Source organism: Kryptolebias marmoratus, linkage group LG18, assembly GCF_001649575.2.
Source record: "Kryptolebias marmoratus isolate JLee-2015 linkage group LG18, ASM164957v2, whole genome shotgun sequence".
NCBI lineage: Eukaryota > Metazoa > Chordata > Actinopteri > Cyprinodontiformes > Rivulidae > Kryptolebias > Kryptolebias marmoratus.
Genome location: NC_051447.1, coordinates 17,615,711 through 17,637,102, shown reverse-complemented (window position 1 = coordinate 17,637,102; position 21,392 = coordinate 17,615,711). Strand labels below are relative to the sequence as shown.

The 21,392-nt window shown below is 45.3% G+C and overlaps 3 protein-coding genes across 4 annotated transcripts in view; 2 read left to right on the top strand and 1 right to left on the bottom strand.

Annotated features, from left to right (window-relative positions):
• Nucleotides 1-3,075, top strand: part of LOC108244067 (proton myo-inositol cotransporter) — a 64,416-nt gene extending 61,341 nt beyond the window's left edge. For both annotated transcript variants that reach the window (XM_025009019.2, XM_017429941.3), the window contains 2 exons: nt 856-1,008; nt 1,601-3,075. In XM_025009019.2, the coding sequence (XP_024864787.1) occupies nt 856-1,008; nt 1,601-1,827 (380 nt within the window). In that variant the 3' untranslated portion in view covers nt 1,828-3,075. The remainder of the gene's footprint in view (nt 1-855; nt 1,009-1,600) is intronic.
• A 1,851-nt stretch (nt 3,076-4,926) lies between these two features.
• Nucleotides 4,927-11,693, bottom strand: LOC112451027. Its single transcript, XM_025009016.2, has 15 exons — nt 11,175-11,693; nt 11,057-11,096; nt 10,828-10,978; nt 9,976-10,108; nt 9,832-9,889; nt 9,637-9,742; nt 9,489-9,565; nt 8,650-8,774; nt 8,408-8,568; nt 8,258-8,330; nt 8,158-8,188; nt 8,006-8,033; nt 7,803-7,897; nt 5,779-6,178; nt 4,927-5,709 (listed from the first exon to the last, which is right to left on the bottom strand). The coding sequence occupies exons 1-15, from the start codon at nt 11,195-11,197 to the stop codon at nt 5,546-5,548; spliced, it is 1,665 nt and encodes a 554-aa protein (XP_024864784.1). The 5' UTR covers nt 11,198-11,693; the 3' UTR covers nt 4,927-5,545.
• Nucleotides 11,694-12,774: 1,081 nt separating this feature from the next.
• The window catches only part of LOC108244061 (ATP-binding cassette sub-family D member 2), a 15,518-nt gene continuing 6,900 nt past the window's right edge, over nt 12,775-21,392 (top strand). Inside the window, exons 1-4 of the mRNA XM_017429932.3 lie at nt 12,775-13,852; nt 15,069-15,249; nt 15,343-15,464; nt 20,693-20,849. Of these exons, the coding sequence (XP_017285421.1) occupies nt 12,926-13,852; nt 15,069-15,249; nt 15,343-15,464; nt 20,693-20,849 (1,387 nt within the window). The 5' untranslated portion in view covers nt 12,775-12,925. The remainder of the gene's footprint in view (nt 13,853-15,068; nt 15,250-15,342; nt 15,465-20,692; nt 20,850-21,392) is intronic.

Here is a 21,392-nt window from a genome sequence, read left to right as displayed (position 1 = left end):
CTAGCACTTTAGCTACTGTTAGCCAGTATTTTCTTACTATTAGCTGTAGCTAGCCTTTAGCTAGTTTTAGTTTTTAGCTACTGTTCTACTATTTTAGCTTTTAGGTAGCCTACTGATACTTGTATCACTTAGCTATCATTCTGGTACTTTTAGCTAGACTTTTGCTACTATTAGCTAGTGTTTTGCTACTTTTGGCATTTAGCTAGCTATTTGCTGTTTTTAGGTTTTAGCTACTGTTCTACTACTTTAGCTTCTAGCTAGCCTTTTGGTACATTTAGCTTCTAAATAGCCTATTGATACTTTTATCACTTAGCTGTCATTCTGCTACTTTTAACTATTAGCAAGCCTTTTGCTAGTTTTAGCTTTGAGCTATTGTTCTACTACTTTAGCTTCTAGTTAGCCTTTTGCTAGTTTTAGCTTTTAGCTACTGTTCTACTACTTCAGCGTTTAGCTAGCCTTTTGGTACATTTAGTTAGTTTTTTATTTTAGTTCTTTGCTATTTCAGATTTTAGCTAACCTTTTTTCTTTCAGCTAGCGTTAGCTATGTTTAGCTTTATCTAACCTTTTGCTGCTTTTAGCATTTAGCTAGCATTTTGCTTCTATTAGCTTTAGCTACTGTTCTGCCTCGTTCAGGTTCAGCAGCTTCTCATTTACTCTGAAACTCTGAAGAAAATTTGTTGAACTCCGGAAAACTCGATCGGCTGCTCCTCGGGTGCGATTAGCGCCTGCGTCGCCGTGGTTACCGGCGGCCACCGTGAAGGCGGCGCGGCGTCCAGGACCGGCTGGGAGACGTGTCGTGGACACGCGGGAGTTCAGACTGAAACACGTCTCCGTGCTCCTTTCTGTGTCTGTCAGGTATGGGGCCGATGCCGTGGACCATTAACTCGGAGATCTACCCTCTGTGGGCGAGGAGCACCGGGAACGCCTGCGCCGCCGGAGTTAACTGGACCTTCAACATCTTGGTGTCCCTCACCTTCCTGCACCTGGCTCAGTACCTCACGTACTACGGTCAGTCACACACCGAGCAGATCTTACATCGCTCCAAGCCGAGACCAGAGCAGAGGTAGCAGCTGATTGATACGTTAAAGACTCGTTTTTTTAATTCCTGCAGCTCCTGTCGGTTCGGCTCAGCAGCCGGTTTTCTCCTCAGACAGACAGGATCTGACCTTTGGTGGAGCTGGAAATCAATCAGTCAGGGGCGATGACGGAGGCTTCCTGAGATGCGGCGGGTTAATAATCGATTTGACCCCGTCGTTGACCCGTTCCTCCGGCCGATAGGAACAAACGGGATTGTGTCAGAGCTTAATAAGTGAGGCGTTCGCATAGAGGCGGTGTTTAAACGTGACGCTCTGACGAAGATGTCGTTAAACCTTTGGCACTTTGAGTGAATTCTTACTGTGGTTCCCCCCGCGCCCTTCATCCTGCTGTCACCGGCAGCATTTCTTTTATTTTTCAGCTGTCTGTAGAAGCGCGTGGGCAGATAACGGTCGGTATTAGCTACTGATGGGGGAGCAAGGGCAAACAAGCCCGAGTCTGAAACGTCGCGGCGCCATTAAGTCCTCAATGACGGCGTGTTCCTGTGTCTCTTCTGTCTTCCTAGGAGCGTTCTTCCTGTACTCCAGCCTGGCCTTGCTGGGATTCGTCTTCGTTTACGGCTGCCTCCCGGAGACCAAGTCCCGACGCCTGGAGGAGATCGAGGCGCTGTTCGAAAACCGGCTCTGCTCCTGCGGCGCGTCCGACTCGGACGAGGGGCGGCAGGTGGAGTACATTCGCGTCAAAGGCTCCAATTACCACTTGTCGGACAACGACGCGTCGGACGTGGACTAGCTCACGCGTCGCGGATGTTTCGTCGTCACTTTCTGTAACCACCGAAACCCGCGGCGGGATCAGGTCTGTAATATTCGTCTCATTTTGTGATCTGTGGAGCCACCGGTTAACCACCACCCCACCCCCCACCCCACCGCGAGGTTGAGGCAAACAGATCGCGACCGGAGACCCGTTTGCCACGTCGGGGCCCAGATCTTGAAAAGGGTAAACCAGAGTTTGTGCATCCACGTGAACCTAAACTGACCTGACAGCAGATGTTGTGACTCGTTGTTTCTCTGTAGTGCCATTAAGCCTTTCGGTGTGAGACTCGTCTCAGTTCAGTGTTGTTTCGGCTCGTAGCGTAGTCCCTCTAAACGACAGTCTTCAGTCTGCGGTTGGTCTTGACCTTTTCTTTTCTTTTTTAAAGACAAGCAATCACCAGAAATGCACAGTTTATCATTACACCTAACAGCTGCCTAACAAAACCACTCGAGTAGCACTGAAAAGACCGTTGCGTTTTATTTATTTATTTGCTTTCTGAAATGCAGTGCCTTGGTACTCAGACCCTCTGAATTTGTCACGTTGCAACCACAAACTCTAAAACTTTTTCCTGATCTGCGACAGACCGTGACAGTGCCCGGTTTTAAAAATGTCATAAAAAAAAAAATCTGACAAGTCGCCCCTTTGAGTCATCACTTCGTAGAACCATCTTTTGCTTCATCTGCCAGTCTTCTGTGGTTTGTCTCCACCTCTAGTCTGAAATGTTCGGCTGTTCTTTGTAAAAACAGCCGAACCTCGGTCAGGTTCCTCCGGCCGGATGTTTTGGGCTCGTTGTCGTCCGCCCCAGTTCCAGGTCTGCCACCACCACGTTCCACAGAGGACACGGTGGTGGACACGGTGGTGGACACGGTGGTGGACACGGCGTTTCCATAAACGCCATGTTTGCGGAGTGCACGTCAAACAGTTGTCCTGTGGACAGATTGTCCCGCCTGAGCTGTGTGTCCCTCCATGACTTCCTGGCTGCGTCTCGTATTATCGCTCTCCTTGCCTGGCCCGCCAGTTTAAGAGGACGGCCATGTTTTTCTACCAAATTGTGCCGTACTCTTTTTATTTTGGGCTGGTGGGTGAAACAGAGCTCCGTGAGATTTATACCATAACCCTGCTTTAAACTTCAACTTTCTCCCTGACCTGTGTGGTGTGTTCCATGGTCTTCATGATGCCGTTTGATCACTAAAGCTCTGTAACAAACCTCTGAGGCCTTCAGCTGTTCTTCACGCTGAGATTAAAAGCTCGAGATACTGTTTTATATCATAGCCCTGCTTTAAACTTCACAACAACTTTATTCTTGACCTGTGTGGTTTGTTCCCTGGTCTTCATGATGCTGTTTTGACACTAAAGCTCTGTAACAACCCTCTAAAGCCTACAGCTGTGTTTATACTGAGATTAAACACTCTTAAAAGATCAAGATACTATTTTATAGCCTAACTCTGCTTTAAACTTTACAACAATTTTATCCCTGACCTGTCTGGTGTGTTCCCTGGTCTTCATGATGCTGTTTTGACACTAAAGCTCTGTAACAAACCTCTGAGGCCTACAGCTGTGTTTACACTGAGATTAGAAGCTCCTAAAAGCTGGAGCTATTGTTTTATTGCCTAATCCTGCTTTAAGCTGCTCAGTGTTATCCTTGACCTGTGTGGTTTGTTCCCTGGTCTTCATGATGCTGTTTTGACACTAAAGCTCTGTAACAACCCTCTAAAGCCTACAGCTGTGTTTATACTGAGATTAAACACTCTTAAAAGATCAAGATACTATTTTATAGCCTCACTGAATTTTCATTTCTCACCGAGGTCATCCCTGACCCGTCTGATGTGTTCCTTGGTCTTCATGATGCTGTTTGATATCCACTGTTCTGTAACGAACCGCTGAGGCCTTCGCAGAACAGCTGCATTCATACTGAAAACTAGGTGGGCTCCATTTACTGATTATTATTCTTTAGTTAGAGGCTTTTCAGATTGAAAATACTTTAAAAACTGAGATTTTTATTTTATTTTATTTTATTTTACTTTGAGTAAAAACCCATAAAACACTGAAGTTTGTGGTTTTAACGTGACAAAGGTTCGAGGAGTATAAATACTTTTTCAAGGCACTCTATATCTCTGTTTTGTGTTGTTTTTAATACTTATATATATATAAATATAAAACCACTTTTATTTATTTATTTATTCTTTTAGCAAAGAACTAAAGTTTTATTGTCGACGCACTAAAAAAAATAAATAAATAAAATCACCATGAATGCACAGAAGTTCTCACGGTTTATTTCTGGATCCGTTCAGATAAAACGGCGAAGCTTTAATTTGATGATTGTTGTAATAAAATATAACGTTATATCCGTGCCTGTGTGATGTGAAGGCGCCATTTTCAGCCGCGCTCCCTGCATGTGGCGGCGTTTATTTTGGTTTAACGAGCGCTCGTTTACGTTCCACCCGTTTTATTTGTTTTCGGCTTCCGTCGCAGCCTTACGTCCAAAAGCTCCGGTGGAGAAGGCGTCAAAAGTTGGACGGTTTGTTGTAATTTAGTCGTGTTGATCAGTTCAGGGCGCATCCCGAGTGAAAGGCAGACTTTAAGCTGTAGGGCGCCAGCACCCTCTGGTGGAAAACGCACAACATACACGAGCGTCCATTGTCAAAGCGTCCATCTTTGTCTCTTAGAGGCCTGCGGGACCCCAGGGGTCAAAGGGGTCCTCATGGAGACGGAGAAATGCTTTCCAGAATCGACACATGACCAACAAAACGTAAATATTCAGCTTTAAATATTTAATCTGCATCGAAAAAACGATGATTTCATGTTAGTGTTTAAAACCTAAATAAATATAAATCCATGTTTTATCCACAGTGGAACGGGATAAACATCAAATGTTTCAGCTGAGAAATATAACTTTCAGGAAAGAAAGGAAGAGTTTTGAGTTTTAAGGCAGCAACACGTCTTTAAACAGCTCTTCCAGATGTTCTCCTCTGTGCAGCATCACTTCTAACATCAGTCTGCAAACATCTGGTTTTAGAGGGAATGTTGTCCCATTCTGTCTGTTTAACAGTCCTGGATGGGAGCAGATGTTGTTCTAAAACCAGGAGGTCCTTTCCAGAGGCATTCATGCACCCCCATACCATCAGAGAGGCAGGCTTTTGTCCATCTTTACGTCTAAAATAATCTTTTTATCCTCCTGTTTATCGTTTATGTTTGTTTATCGTTTCGAGACACGTTGCTGCCACGAAATTCAAAATCGCTTCATTTCTCTTCTACAAACGACGCATAAAACACGAGATCGTCGCGTTCCGTTTTTTAATTTGCATTTCGCACAACGTCCCCAAACCACGAGAACGTGTTGGGAATCGCGTCAGAAAGCCGAACTTTCGGCAGGTTTTCCTTTGAGGGGACGTTTCAGGAGAACAGGAGGTTCCTCTGCTCTCATATCGAAGGTTCTGCGGTGGAACGTGTGCTTACGGTGAAACGGTTGTATTTTATTTTATTCTTTTTTTTTTATGTGAACCGGTTACATGTTTAAGTTTACAAGTAATTACAAAAACAGGAAAAAAAAAACTGTATAGTATATTTAATTATTGTTCGAGCTGTAAATGTTTTGCTAGAGTTTATATTATATAAAGATAAATATCATGAAATAAGAAATAAACTTAACCTGAACGCTTTAAGGCTTTCGTCTGTTTGCTGAACCGGTGAATCTGGTTTATTTCCTGTCGGTTTGTCTGTCTACCTTCTCCTTCCTCTGCTTCAGCAGGAGCAAAATGTCGGCTATCTCCTGCAGCGTCTCCGCCTCCTCTGAGAGTTGGTGACCTCTGACCTCCTGTCCTCCTCCATCCGGCGCCGCTTTGATCAGACGGCTGCTCTCGCCTGTCGGGAAACACATTATTTTACCAAAGAAGCTGAATTTTGTGTAAAAATCTCTGTTTTTTTCTGTACCTGTTGGGCTGCTTGCTGTGAACTCGCTCCACGGCGTCCATCTTTCTGCTGCCGACGCGTTCCTTTGCGGCCCCGGTTCGCTTCGCCTCTCGGGCACGTCGGCCTCGCTCTCGCACTGGGTGGAGGCGTCGCGTGCCCCGGCCGCGCAGCCGGACAGCGTCTGGGTCCCCGCGTCTCGGGTCTCGGCAGGCGTCCTCCTGCATCCGCACGGCTGCCGGCTCCGAGGAGGCGCAGGCGGCGCCGTCGGCCTCCCGCTCGCCCGGGTTTGAGCCTCGATCATCCGGTCGTCTCCAGGGTTCGTTTTGGATCCTAGCGGCGGGCTGCGAGGGCCGGGCTCACACCGTGGCTCGTCGGCGTAAAAAGCGGAGGCCTGGAGGCACGTTTCACAGCACGACTCGTCCTGATGAAGAACAGGAAACAGAAGAACAGCTGTTTAGAAAAGGTCCCGTTTCCTCCGGCGTTCGATCCGTTTACGGCTATTCTACCGTCAACGTCAAACAAACAGGAAACAAGGTGAAAGTTTGGTGGTGATCCGGTCCAAAGCTCGGGCTCTAACTCCGCAGCTGAACACCTCATGGGTCGAGGGTGATCACGATTGATTTCATGGCTCATGGGGTCAAAGGTCACAGGTGACCCCTCCGTTAAAACCTCTCTGCTCCAACATGTGACCCTTCTGTTTCCGTTTGTCTGAACAGGTGGAAACTAAACAGATTTGGAAGAAATGTTGGGATTAAATTCTGGTTCTGATCCAGATTCTGATCTGGGTCGAAATATACTTTAATCCCAGTTTATCCTGGCTATCCTATCCTTATTTTTTTATTTTTTTTTTAAAAAAAGCAAATATTATAGATTTTTGCTTGCAGTTTTTATCGTCTTCTTTCAAAGGTTTTAAATTTTCAGTCAAATTCAAACAGTTTACATCAAAGTTTCAGAATCTAGAATGTTTTTCTGTTTTAAAGCTGCTTTTTTCTTTCATCATCACCGCCAGAAGGATTGGATGCACGCCTACAACCAGTTAACCCGGTTTAAGATGGCTGCCACAGCCAAAATGACCTTCGAAAGCACAGAAATGGTCATAATTCAGTCAGTTTTACAGACATTGAGGTAAAACTTGGTATAGAAGTAGAAACTGTTTGGATTTCTGCTTGTTTATCAGCTAAATAAAACTTTCAGGAAATGATCATCTTTTAATTGACAGCTTTTTTTTATTACAGGTAATAAATAAAAAAGGTAAACGTTGAGTGATTTGAAAAGATTTTAATCAGCTTCATCAGTGCGACCTCTAAGGTGACAGGATGTAAAGTATTTACTTAACAGGCAGCTTTTTTATTTTTATTTTTATTTGAAATCCTTGTATCAGTCTGCTGCAGAGAGTCTTCGGAGAGCAACTCCGAAGTTCAGCTGTTCTTTAGCTTATGTTGTTCTGTTTTAGCTGTTCTCCGAAAAAACAACGAACCAGCGTCCCGATCGTGAGTGTTATTCCGTTCTCTTGGTTTGTGTTTTCGTTTCATCGTATAATCTAAAACACAGAGCGTTGTTTTTATCTCAAAAATAAATAAAAAAGTCTAACTGTGTGCTGCAGGTTAGTTACGTCTGATTAAACTAAATAATTTAAGGTTTAAAACCTTGAAAATGCTTCATTTGGGAGGCGATCATAAATGAACGGACAGATAAATGTGTTAAATTTCTATCTTGGAGCAAACTGGAGAAACGATCGGATTCGTGTCGTTTTCATCGTTTGTCTGACCGAGAGCAGCTAAAAGTTAATAAATTTAAAAACAATGAGGGAGTTAAGGTGACCCTTTTCGTCAACTCGGGCTTAATTTCAAAATAAGACCTGATATTTACACTGTTCCACCACCAGGGGGCGGTTTTATCTCCTGATGTGAAGATTTTCCACTTAAAGTTTGAGTTTCCGTTACGTTGATCCGTGCACTCTTCGGCACGCCGGGCTTCCCGGTTCCCCCGGTAACGGCGGTAGTTCAGGGAAACCGAACAAAGCTTAGAAATGTAAATGAGCTTACGTCGCTGGAGTCTGAACCGAGGTAACCCGCCTTGCAGGAGCAAGTTGGCGAATGTTCGCAGCCGTTCAAAGGCTCAGTGTTCTGGGCAAGACATGCTGTGGGTTTGAAAGGAAAAGCAAAAAAAAAAGGGGACATTTATTCAGTTTGGGTCCTTTCTCTAAGAAACACTCGAGGAAACGGCAGCTTTCGCCTCGGAGACTTACAGGACTTCACGTCGGTGCCGTCCAGGAGCTGAAACAGAAACAGAGGGTGAACTCTTACGCCCCGACCTGTGCGAACTCCTGAATCCCGCAGGAAACTGGAGAATCCAGCGACAGTCGGTGGCAACAGAAGAGGAAGACGAAGAGGAGCTCACCTCTGATCCCGTGTTCTGAGCAGGAACGATTCTGTCGGGAGGAAACCTGGTTATAAACTCGGAGCGTTCCACTCGTCAAAACTGGAATACGAACACTTACTGCGGCGTCGAACGTCCGACGGACGCTTCGTCTGTCAGATATATCTTAGATTTTGGGTTCCCGTCGTCAAAACCTGCAATTAGATGCAAAAATATGAAGTTGGAGGTTTAAAACTGCATATTTTATCTCCGTGTTGAGCTCCGGGTTCACCTTCTGTTTCGTAATCCACACCAGCAAACCTCCTGAAGACGTCCTCCTCGAACGGACGCTCGGTGTCCGACAGGTGAAGCGGGAAGTTCAGCGCCGGCTCCGACTCTTCCGGTCGATCCAGGAAGAAGGCGTCCGCAACGCCGTTTTTCACGTCGGTTTGTCTGTGGCGACACACGCGGGGCGGATAGGAAACCCTCGGGCAGTTTGAGACGTTAGAATTATTCACTCGGATTATTTCTCACCCTGGTTCTGGACTTCCGAAGAGGACTCGGGCCGCGGGCCGCTCCAGTCGGAAAGGCGGTGGCTTCGGTTTTCCGGACCAGGACAGAGAATCCGTCATTCCTCTGGGCTGAGAGAACAGCTGAAACTGCCACAATAAAAACAAAAATCTGGGTTAAAACTAAAAGTCTAACTTGTCTGAAAGAAATGCATATCACCCGCCTCTTTTCATGTCAGAGTTTTAAACTGAGATCGTCTCGTGTTTAGAGGCTTCTTCTTGCTCGGTTCTGGCCTTGCTGGGGTTCCTTAAGGTTCTTCTGTAGACATGTGGGCCGTAGTTCAGGTGTTATTTGAGCGTCTGAGACGTTAATCAGCAGCTCCCGGTTGGAAAGCATCATAACAAAATGTCCAAAAAAGTAAAAATCCTTCCAGCTGCACAGCATCTGATACCAGAGGAAGTAATCGTCCAGATTGAGTGATTTACATCCAGAAAAAAGAGGAATTAATGTTTTCAAAAGCAACATCCGCTCCACCTCGTTACGGAGGACAGTAGGTATGGAAAAATGTTGCTGATTGTAGCAAAAAGTTGGAGTAAAGATGCTGATCTGGGTCTTTATTTTATCAGGACGAAGTACAGAGACGTCTAAAACACAAACTTCCTTCTTATTTTTGTTGCTACTTCAACACTTGCCAGCATCTGATATCAGAGGAAGTAATCATACAAATAAAAAAGAATAATTAAAGTTATTAAAAGCAACATCTCAGAATGAACGAACAGAGCCACCTCGAGGGTCGCAATTTATCCTCTGTTCTAAAACAATCAGATTTAACTTTAAAAAGTAAAGTTTTTTTTTAGCTCTACCTGTTTTTGGTGCAGCCCTGGGGTCTCCCATGGTGAAGGGGAATAACGAGGAAGAAGCTGAGGTGGGAATATTCCTGCTGTGGGAACAAATCAGTAATTACGCCAGTGGTAGCTTTCGAAGAGGCGGGGTAGTTTGTTCTGTAAAAACCTCGTCCCGAGGAGCCGGATGAGGCGGGGCTGAGCGGCTCGGTGGCAGGGGGCAGGTAATCGGAGGCGCTGTTGTCTGAGAACGCCGACTCCACCACTGGTGACAGCTTGTTGGGAGGAAATGAAACTGTTTTAAAGAAACTTCTAACACTGGGTTACATTCTCCCACCCTAAACGAACAAGACGAGTCACTAACCTGTTGACACTTGAGCTTCAGCGGAACAACGTTCTTTCTTTTTCCCGTCTCTTGAACCCTGGGTACCACAGAAAAGACACAATCAGCCAGCGGTTCAGCACCGACCGCTCCGGGTGGGATTGTCAACCCGCCCTCCAGCTCCACCTGCGCTGAGGCGGACTGCCGACCAGGCTCAGGCGTGACGGAGAGCAGGGGCTCATCGGGAGCACGAGGGGCTCGTTTCCGCGGCGCCTGGACCCTCCTCTGAATCCGCCGAGAACCGACACTTTTGGGGGATCTGAAAGAGACAAAGGCGGGACAGCCGCGTCACTTCAAAGGCTGCTATATATTTTATATATTTAATTTGTCTTTGACGTCTTTGCTGCAAGCGGATACGTTCCTATAAGAGCTGAATCATCTGCAGTCTTGGTACCAACCACCTGGCAGATCCATCCGCTTCAATAAAACATCTATTTTTAATTTATTGTCAAACTGAAATTACAAGAATTTGCTCTGATCATTTACTTCCTGTTTGAGAAACAAAAGCATTAAATGACCTAGCAGACCTTTTAATTACCTAAATGCTAAAAATCAACTGATTTGATTCGTCAGCACATAATATTATTTTCTGCAGTGAAAATGAATGGGTAATTATTAAAAATGAACCAATTAATATAACTCTAAACATTGACAGAGCTGGAAGATTTTGACATTCTTCGTTTAAAGAAGGTTTGCTGGAGGTTTTAATGACAATATCTACAAAATAAATTTGAGAAATTTATGTGACAACTTCTTACACAGTTTAATGGGAATTCGGGGCATTATTTATCCCCGATTTTTTAGTTTTAAAACACTTTAGCCTGGCTACTTTTTAACCAAGCTGCATGATAAATTATGTGTTTTACTGTAAACATTTTTAGGCGTTCTTAAAAAGTTATTATGTGCTCCTGCATTCTGAAGGTTTTGGTCTTTTTTCTGTCTTTCCCTCATTGTTGAATGGCTGTTTATTGATCTCACCTTTATTTTCCTTCTTGGTAGCAATCTGATTAACAATAAACAAGTTCATGAGGTCTGTGCTCCCACAGCCGGCGCCTGCAGGTGAGGAAGATGGAAGACTGAACCCCAACTTCTCCAGCCTCTGCTGCATTTTCCTCTTTTCGAAAAACTCCTACGAAAGCAAACAAACAAACAAACAAATAAAATAACACCAAAACACCCCACAAGGTGTTTATTTAGGCTGTCTCACCCTCTGCTTTTTGGCGTCATTCTTCATCACGAGTCGGTTCCTGCAACGTTAGCAATTGAGCTAGGTTAGCTTTAGCCACGTAGCTAATGAGAAAAAAATATACATTTTCCTTGCTTACCTCGAACCCCCGACCCAGTTCATGTTTAATATCTGTTAATAATAAAATAATAAAATAGTTTTCATGCCGCTATAAATGTGTAACTAACAACTGGTGTTTATGCCAGATTTGTGTATTTCTGCTCATTAGCTAGCTAACGCCAACGGAAATGCTAGCTAGCTAGTTAAAATGTTGCAAATGCGCACGAGGGTCACTCAGTTAACTGTTTATTCATCACATCATGGACAACAAATCCTGTGAATTTGGAAACATTTGCTCTTTGATGACAAAGTTACAGCCGCCTGAAATAATCGGTTCCCCCTCCGTAACATTATTATTATGTTAAAAAACTGAAATGTATTGGTATTGATACTATAAACTACAGTCAGCCATTACAGTGTCGGTTAAAACACCAAAATATTTACGCTTGTCAGGCGTAAATATTTTGGTCATTTGTAAGAAGCTCTTGTAAACCTAAATAAGACGTATATAACTACAAAAAACAGGAAACTAATTAGCTTTATAAATAAATACTTATGAACAACACGGTTCACTTGACAGTACAACAGAGGTTGATACGTTTGTATCTTATTCTGGTAACTATAACCGGAAGTGATGTTTTATTTTCTGCAATGCGAGGGAAAACACTCCCGTAAAACAATACCGTTAAAACGGACAAGTCTGACATACCTGTGATTAAATAGGAAGCTAATTAGCTTTAAAAATGTAAACTTCTCAACCGCACGGTTTACTTATCAATCCAGGAGAAGTTGCTCAAATTTGCTTTATTCTGGCACCTGCAACCGGAAGTGGTGTTTCGATTTACGTAACTTGTCACTAATGCAAGAAAAATAGCTGATAAACGGTAACCTCAAACCTCGGAACAAAGTACAGCAAAACAGGAAGCTAATCAAATAACTTTATAACGCATTACTTTATAACGCATTACTTAATATAACCTGTCAGTCCAGCGGAAGTTGATAAGATTACTTTTATTATGACAAGTATAACCGGAAGTGTAACTTCGCCGATACAAACAAACGCTCCTAATATAATTACTAAAACAGGAAGCTGGTTAGCTTTACAAATGAAAACCTAATGAGCAATTATTAGTCCCGTTGAATTCGAAAAGTTCATGAATATATAATTCGTTGGATAGGCTTTGTTTTATTCTGAAAACTATAACCGGAAGTGCTGTTTTTGGGCATTTGATAACCTTCCTTAAAAATAAAATACTTGCAACCTAATAACTTCAAAACCATGGAGCTCATTAGCTTTACAAATATAATCGTAATGACACTCAGTGGCGTGACTTACTTGTCAATACAGAAGATAAGCTTTGTTTTACTTAATTTTGACAACCGGAAGTGCCATCTTTATTTGCCGCTGATGAAAAAACAAATTGACAAATCATGCAAAAATGATTTATTTACAGTAAAACAAAACTTTTGTTAGCTTCATGAATTAAAACGTAACACCTACGTAAAGCATGGCTTGTTTGTAAGATCTGTAGCCGTCGATGAGGTTTGTTTTATTTTGACAAGCCTGACCGGAAGTGGTATTTTTAAACACTTAACTTGTTTCCGACAGAAAAGCAGCAGAATGTAGCGGTACCTGCTCATCTTCACAGCCGTCACAAGTCTCTTCTTCTCCAAAATGTCGACGCGGTGAGTCGGTTCTGGACGTGGGGAGGGGGGGATGGGTGTCCTAAAGACGGTAAGCCTTGGCCTCTAACGTCCGGGAGGTGGCGGGGGAAAAAAAAAAAAAGAATAATGTCCAACATCCTCGATGCGGCGTCCAGGGTGAAGTGGGACCGCTCGGCTGCGGCGAAGCGAGCCGTGCTCCTGGCGGCCGCCGCTTACGGCGTCAGGGCGCTGTACCCCGTCATCTGGAGGCAGCTCCGCCGGAACCGCCGGGGCTCCAAGGCGGAGAACGGCTCGGCGTGCGCGGGCAGGGCTCCGGCGGACGCCGCGGGCGACAGGAAGGCGTCCCCCGGGGTGAACGCGGACTTCTTCCGGCAGATGCTCGAGCTCGGTAAGATCCTCTTCCCCCGGCTCGTGTCCAGGGAGCTCGCGCTGCTGTGTTTGCACTCCGTGGCGCTCGTGTCCAGGACCTTCCTGTCCATCTACGTGGCCGGCCTGGACGGGAAGATCGTGAAGACCATCGTGGAGAAGAAGCCCCGGCGCTTCGTCCTCCAGCTCATCCGGTGGCTCCTCATCGCCATCCCGGCCACGTTCGTCAACAGCGCCATCCGGTACCTGGAGTGCAAGCTGGCGCTGGCCTTCCGGACCCGGCTGGTGACCCACGCCTACCGGACCTACTTCGCCGACCAGACCTACTACAGAGTCAGCAACATGGACAGCAGGCTGGCCAACCCGGACCAGTCCCTCACCGAGGACGTCATGATGTTCTCCCAGTCCGTGGCCCACCTGTACTCCAACCTGACCAAGCCCATCCTGGACGTGGTGCTGACCTCCTACACCCTGATCCAGACCGCCAGGGCCAGGGGCGCCAACGCCAGCGGGCCCACGCTGCTGGCCGGGCTGGTGGTCTTCGCCACGGCCAAGGTGCTGCGCGCCTGCTCGCCCAGGTTCGGGAAGCTGGTGGCCGAGGAGGCGCACAGGAAGGGCTACCTGCGCTACGTGCACTCCCGGATCATCGCCAACGCCGAGGAGATAGCCTTCTACAGGGGGCACAAGGTAACCCAAGGGTTCACCTCGCTGCAACACACCCAAACCATCCGTGCAGATAATCCAAGTTCACACACAGCTGGGTAAAATGTAAATTAAATCTCATGCACCCAGATTATTAGACATAATAACGCATCTCAAATGAGCGGGAGGATGGGCAACGAAAGGATGACAAATTTTCGCAGTTAGGAATCAGCTGGAGGAGCGTTTGGGAACTAATTAGGTTAATCTGGTAAGAAAACCAGGTGTAAAAAGAGCGTTTTAGGCCGTATTTACACCTGATAGACTTGATTGGGGACGTTCTTGTTGCACAGAGTCAATCGAGCCAAATCCTCTGAGCGACCTGTTCCCCCGCCTCGCTTGTGGTGGCACCGCACCAGGAGCTACTGAAGGAAACGACCTGAAAGCCTCTGAAGACGTCGCCAAGCTCAACTTCCTTTTCCTGGGAAAGGAAACAGGAACAGAGTGGCGTCAGAGTTTAGCGGGTTCAGGATTTCTTCACTCCTCGTCCGACCACGAGCCGTTCAGTGGATAGAAACGCTCGTTTTGGTTTTGGTTCCAGAAGGCCGTGCGCCGGAGTCCACTTCAACCGAACCGAGACCGAGGTTTGCAGGCGGAGCAGAGTTTGACCGCGAGTTCGATTAAAGCAGACCGATCGGGGTTGGTGTGAACGCGTCCTGAGAACCTGAACCTATCAGAAGTAAAGATGGTCTGCAGTCTGAGAACTTCAGATTCATGTTCCTCAGTTTAAAAGTTAAGAAGACTTTGATTTTCTTATCTAGCTCATAATATTGTCAGAAGACTTTAAGAGCCTGGAGGACTCTTTGAGGTCAAAGGTCAAGGCTGAAAGTCAGTATTGGACGTTGGTGATTTTGGTGGTGATGATCTGTGCCGTCTACAGATGCTGCTTAAAGCTCTATCAGGCAGAGAAGAAGCCAGATGTAAACAGATGTGTCTCCTCTGGACCAAAGAGGAGAACTGTTCTGAGGTCAGCCTGCCTCTCTGATGGTATGGGGGTGCATTAGTGCAGGTTTTAGAACAGGTACCTGTTTGAACCTCGTCCTGCGTCCGTTAGAGTCCAGCAGCTGAACCGGCCTGCCTGCAGTCCAGAACTCTCGGTTCACAACTTTAAGACTCAAAAACCGTTAAGCGGCGAGAGTCCTCCCGACGCCCCGCCCCTCCCCCCAGGCCGAAGTCAGACGGCGGCTGTTTTGTGTCGTTGCAGGTGGAGATGTGTCAGCTGCAGAAGTGCTACCGGGCCCTGGCGGAGCAGATGAACCTGATCCTGTCCAAGCGCCTGTGGTACATCATGATCGAGCAGTTCCTGATGAAGTACGTGTGGAGCGGCAGCGGGCTCGTCATGGTGGCCGTGCCCATCATCACGGCCACCGGCTTCGCGGACAACGGTGGGGAATCCCGTCCCCCGGGGCGCCGGCCGCTTTTTTTGCCGTCGTTCGCGAGTACTTACGGCCTTCCTCTTGTCTTTTTCCCGTCCGCAGAGACGGAGAGCGGCCAGGCTCAGGTGATGGTGAGCGAGAGGACGGAGGCGTTCACCACCGCCAGGAACCTCCTGGCGTCGGGAGCTGACGCCATCGAGAGGATCATGTCGTCCTACAAAGAGGTCTGAACGCTGCATGCTTCCCTTCGTCTTATTCCTGCGTTTCTAAAGACACGTTGGTTTGAGCTGAGGGAAATCAACGGCCTGGGATTTCATGAGGGAATGCATATCGCCCGCCAAAGTTTCAGACCACGATCGTCGTCATTTTTGCATTGATTAATCAACAGATTTCTTGATCTTCTTGGGTGTAGTTTTGCAAATACTTCATAAATGTGGTCGTTTATTTAAAAAGCACAACTGGATTTGGAGTTCGGAGAGGTTTTGTGACAGAAACAACTCGTTTGAGTGTTACATGTCACTCATTTCTGGTTATTTGGGTAAATTTCGGCCTACAATTAGAAGGTTAGGGTTTGGGAAACGACACGCCTTCTCAGGAAATGAGGCCTCCTGGTAATCCAGGATGGGCGTTTCAAGCGAAAACAAATTATTCAAAAACCACCCACGGTTATTTGAATATTACTCCTCGCGCTTCGAGGCTCAGATTTTTCCCAGGCGAAACAACAAACCGGCTCGGGTGTCGCTGAGAAATCGGATTTCTAACAGAAAGAGGTTCTGAATGAAACGACACGGAGCTGAACGCTGATTTAACGTCTTCATCGTTCAAAGAGATTTGAGAGTTTTGACTTTATTTTTCTCTCTAACTAACAGGTAACAATTTTGTTCTTATTTTTGGTCTTTTAAAGCCCCGTATAAATGATCTTATTCTGCAAAACGCAGCAAACAGAACGGTAGAAAACAGGAAAGAAGCAAATTTTATATTTATCTCAAAACAAACGAGACAAAACGGCTGAAGGTAGAACCGAAAGAAAGGATTAAACAGAACGAGCAAGAAAGGAACCGTCCACAACCCGATTCAAGATGGCCGCCACGTGAAATCGATCCTTGCGAACACAAATGTGCCTGCGTTGTATCGATCTTCTCCATTTGCTGAGCTGAAACCTGAAGACTTAAAGTTTTTAGATCTGGTTCATTTCTGTAAAAGGGATCTTTGAACGCCGCTCGCCGTGTTTACGGGAGGAAAGATGGTCGGCTAATGTGGCCGAGCCCTCGCTGGTGTTCACAATAAAAATGTTAAAACACCTAAATTTAAAATATTAGATCACATTTTGTGAAATTTACAACAAACAGTCTCGATTAAACCTCAGGGCTGACTTTCCACAGCCCCGATCATTTAACGTCTTTCTCGGTACAGAATGATTGACAGGTGTCTTGCCCCGCCCCCGAGGCCTCAGGGTTCAGCCATTGAGGGTGGACGTACGATAATATACCTCGAGCCGCGAGCGTATGTGATTAATGTCTTTTTGGGGGGAAACCTGGAAGTGAAGAGGTTGGAGGCGGATCGACTAAAAGATGTTCAAAGAAGGAAAAAGCGTCAAAAACCGAAGTTTCTCTGTAAGCGAACAGGAAGTGTAGCTGACAGATCTTTAAAAAGGACAAAGTCAGTTTATAGCAGGTTTGCTTTATTTCAAACAGACGCTTCTGTCGTTTTATTATAAATCCGTGAGCCCGCCCTGCAGTGGATCTGGTGCCTGAAAGAGAGCGCCATCTTGGAAAAAGAAAGGAGTGAATGAAGGCCTCGTTTAATGGAGGGCCCAATCTGGGAGCTTTTGTTTCGATTTAAAAAAAAAAAAAAAGGAAGACTCATTCATGCGGGGTCTCCGCTTGGCTGCTTTGAGGCAAAGCTTTGTCGAGCCGAAAGCGTTCCTCTGCGGAGGAACTGAAACTGGCGCCGGCACTTCCTGTGAGGTGAAGGCGGGAAGCAGCCGAAGACGGCGGAGCGCGTTCCTGAGGCCCGCACGCCGCAGGTCTTCCTAAAACCTCATTTTCCAGCTTGTGTCAGAACGTAGCGGCGGCGGCGGGTTAAATAAAAGGTTCCACGCTGTTCACATCTGCATGGCTCTAATCCAGATTGGTAATTTCCTGGATTAGCCACCTTAACGAGACACATGGGGTCAATTTTCAGCCTTATTCTGCACGACTTCAGCTCTGTTAGACAAAAGCCCCAATAATAAACATCATGGTGTGTGTGTGTGTGTGTGTGTGCAGAGCTCCTTCTCAGGCTTAGCCTCGCTGTGAATAATCCACCATCTGTTGATCTTTCGGCTCTTACTTTCTCTCTCTCGCTCTCGAACTCAATCTAAGCGGTCCACGGTCAGATTTTCACCATTATGGAGTCACTAAACGTAGGAAATCGTCCTAAAAATCTGCAACAATTTTGCCGTTTTGGGGAAGAAGCCAGTTTTTGTAGCTTTGGGGTTTTTATTTGGCACCTGGTCTGGTTCTAAATCAAATTACTGCAGATTAAACTAGATTACCAAGAGGGTTCTCAGAAAAATAGAACTTCAGATTTATTTATAAGGTCAGAGAAACGACCTGATATAAAATACAGATGTTGGTAAAAAGTTCAGCTTCTTAATTTTGTGTTTTAGTGTCAGTAGACCATCTGAAACATTAAGCTAAAAGAAACAAAACACTAGCTTTAGGCTAAAAGTAGAAAAGCTAAATGGAATAAAAGGTTCACTAAAACTATCAAAAGGCTAGCTAGAAGCAAAAAGTAATAAAAGGTTAGCTAACAGTAGCAAAATGCTAACTAAAAGCAAAAGCTAGAAGGGCTAGATTAAAGTAAAAAGTAACAAAAGGCTAGCTAGCAGTAGAAAAAAGGTAGCAAAAAAGCTAAATGAAATAAAAGGCTAGCTAGAAGCATCAAAAGACGAGTTAAAAGTAGCTAAAAGTAGAAAAGGGCTAGCTAAAAGCTAAACATTAGGCTAAATCTGGGAAAAGGCTAGCTAAAAGTATCCAAAGGCTAGCTTTAAGCTAAAATAAACAAAAGGCAAGCTAAGATTAACAAAAGACTAACTAGAAGCTAAAAGAAGCTAAATGCTAGCAAGACACTAAAAAGCACAAAACGCTGCATAAAATTCCAAAAAAAGCTAACATAAAGTAGCCAAAGGCTAGTTTGAAGCTAAAAGTACCCAAAAGGTTAGCTAGAAGCTAAAATAACAAAAGGCTAACTAGAAGCTAAAATTAATAAAAGGCTAGCTTGAAGCTAAAATGAACAGAAGGTTAATTTGAAGCTAAAATTAACAAAAGGCTGGCTTGAAGCTAGCATTAACAGAAGACTAGCTTGAAGCTAAAATGAACAAAAGGCTAGCTTGAAGCTAAAATGAACAGAAGGCTAGCTTGAAGCTAGCATTAACAGAAGGCTAGCTTGAAGCTAAAATGAACAAAAGGCTAGCTTAAAGCTAAAATGAACAGAAGGCTAGCTTGAAGCTAAAATGGACAAAAGGCTAGCTTGAAGCTAACTTTAACAGAAGGCTAGCTTGAAGCTAAAATGAACAAAAGGCTAGCTTGAAGCTAACATTAACAGAAGGCTAGCTTGAAGCTAGCATTAACAGAAGGCTAGCTTGAAGCTAAAATGAACAAAAGGCTAGCTTAAAGCTAAAATGAACAGAAGGCTAGCTTGAAGCTAAAATGAACAGAAGGCTAGCTTGAAGCTAAAAATGAACAAAAGACTAGCTTGAAGCTAACTTTAACAGAAGGCTAGCTTGAAGCTAAAATGAACAAAAGGCTAGCTTGAAGCTAGCATTAACAGAAGGCTAGCTTGAAGCTAAAATGGACAAAAGGCTAGCTTGAAGCTAACTTTAACAGAAGGCTAGCTTGAAGCTAAAATGAACAAAAGGCTAGCTTGAAGCTAACATTAACAGAAGGCTAGCTTGAAGCTAGCATTAACAGAAGGCTAGCTTGAAGCTAAAATGAACAAAAGGCTAGCTTAAAGCTAAAATGAACAGAAGGCTAGCTTGAAGCTAAAATGAACAGAAGGCTAGCTTGAAGCTAAAAATGAACAAAAGACTAGCTTGAAGCTAACTTTAACAGAAGGCTAGCTTGAAGCTAAAATGAACAAAAGGCTAGCTTGAAGCTAGCATTAACAGAAGGCTAGCTTGAAGCTAAAATGGACAAAAGGCTAGCTTGAAGCTAACTTTAACAGAAGGCTAGCTTGAAGCTAAAATGAACAAAAGGCTAGCTTGAAGCTAACATTAACAGAAGGCTAGCTTGAAGCTAGCATTAACAGAAGGCTAGCTTGAAGCTAAAATGAACAAAAGGCTAGCTTAAAGCTAAAATGAACAGAAGGCTAGCTTGAAGCTAAAATGAACAGAAGGCTAGCTTGAAGCTAAAAATGAACAAAAGACTAGCTTGAAGCTAACTTTAACAGAAGGCTAGCTTGAAGCTAAAATGAACAAAAGGCTAGCTTGAAGCTAGCATTAACAGAAGGCTAGCTTGAAGCTAAAATGGACAAAAGGCTAGCTTGAAGCTAACTTTAACAGAAGGCTAGCTTGAAGCTAAAATGAACAAAAGGCTAGCTTGAAGCTAACATTAACAGAAGGCTAGCTTGAAGCTAGCATTAACAGAAGGCTAGCTTGAAGCTAAAATGAACAAAAGGCTAGCTTAAAGCTAAAATGAACAGAAGGCTAGCTTGAAGCTAAAATGAACAGAAGGCTAGCTTGAAGCTAAAAATGAACAAAAGACTAGCTTGAAGCTAAAAATGAACAAAAGGCTAGCTTCAAGCTAACATTAACAGGCTGGCTAAAAGCAGCATTAAAAGACCACAGATCCGTTTACTGAAGCAGATTTCAAACAGAATGTTTTTGAGCAAACTGAGGAGATCTCCACGTGTTTCTATGATGAAATATTTTTACGTAAAATAAAATATTCTGAAAAATATAAAAGCTACAAAACCCAAACATCACAGCAGCCGTCTCCTGAACGAGCTGAATGTTTCAAAAACAACAAAGTCTGAATTCTGTCGTTTCTCTGCTGTGTTTTGTGTAAATTCTGCCCCTCAGATAAGGAACAGTTCAAACAGGCTCCCGAAGGCCCCGTGTTGACATGACACGTTCGCCGCGCGGGCGTGTAAACGTCCGCTCCTCTGAACTCGCCGGTCCAACGTGACCCGGGATGAAAGAACGCGAGGCGAGTCGTTGTCTCCGCCGCCCTGCGGGTTCTCAGAAATGCTGCGTGTTTAATAAAACCCAAGCTGTGTCAACAGCCCCGCGCCGCCCTGCAGCGGTAAGAAGGGAACATCCTCCGGTTGAGCCCGCACACACGGTGGCGGGCGATATGCATTCTCTCCACCAACCTGGTGTCATTCTCCACGCCCCTCCGGGTCGCGCTGACGTGTTCTCCTTCCCGCCAGGGCGACCTTTGACCCCCATCCTTGTGTGCGTTTGCGGCAGGTCACGGAGCTGGCGGGATACACGGCCAGGGTCCACGACATGTTCGCGGTGTTCGAGGACGTCCAGAGGGGCGTCTACAAGCGCTCCTCGCTGTCTGCGACCGCGGCGGCTCAGAGCAAGCCCGAGCTGCACATCGACGGCCCGCTGGAGATAACGGGTCGGTTCTGCTGTTCTGCATGATTGAACCACACCTGTGTGTAGTTTGGTCCGAACAGCCTCTCTGTCGAGATGCACCGAACTTTATTGTCCCCCGTCCCAATGCCAAGAGAGGACTCCGTCTGTCCGTCTGTCCATCTGTCCATCCGGTGGATAACTTGTAAAATAACCGACACACCGACTTTCATTTCGGTGTGTGGTTGCGTCTTGACCAGTGGTCTCCAACCCTGGTCCTCTTTGGGCCACTGTCCTGCGTCTTTTCCTTGTTCCTCTGCTCCAACACACCTGGTTTGAATCAATGGGTGATTAACAGGCTTCTGCAGAACATGAAGAGGTGATTTAACCATGAATCAGGTGTGTTGGAGCAGAGGAACAAGGGAGACATTGGGGCCAGTGGCACTAAGACGACTAGGGATGGACAACCCTGGTCTAGGCATAAGTAGGTTAATCAGGCTGCCGTTTCAAAAACAAAGATGGACGGATGAGTGGTTGGATGGAGGAATGGAAAGATGGATGGACGGAGGGACAGAGGGATGGATGGATG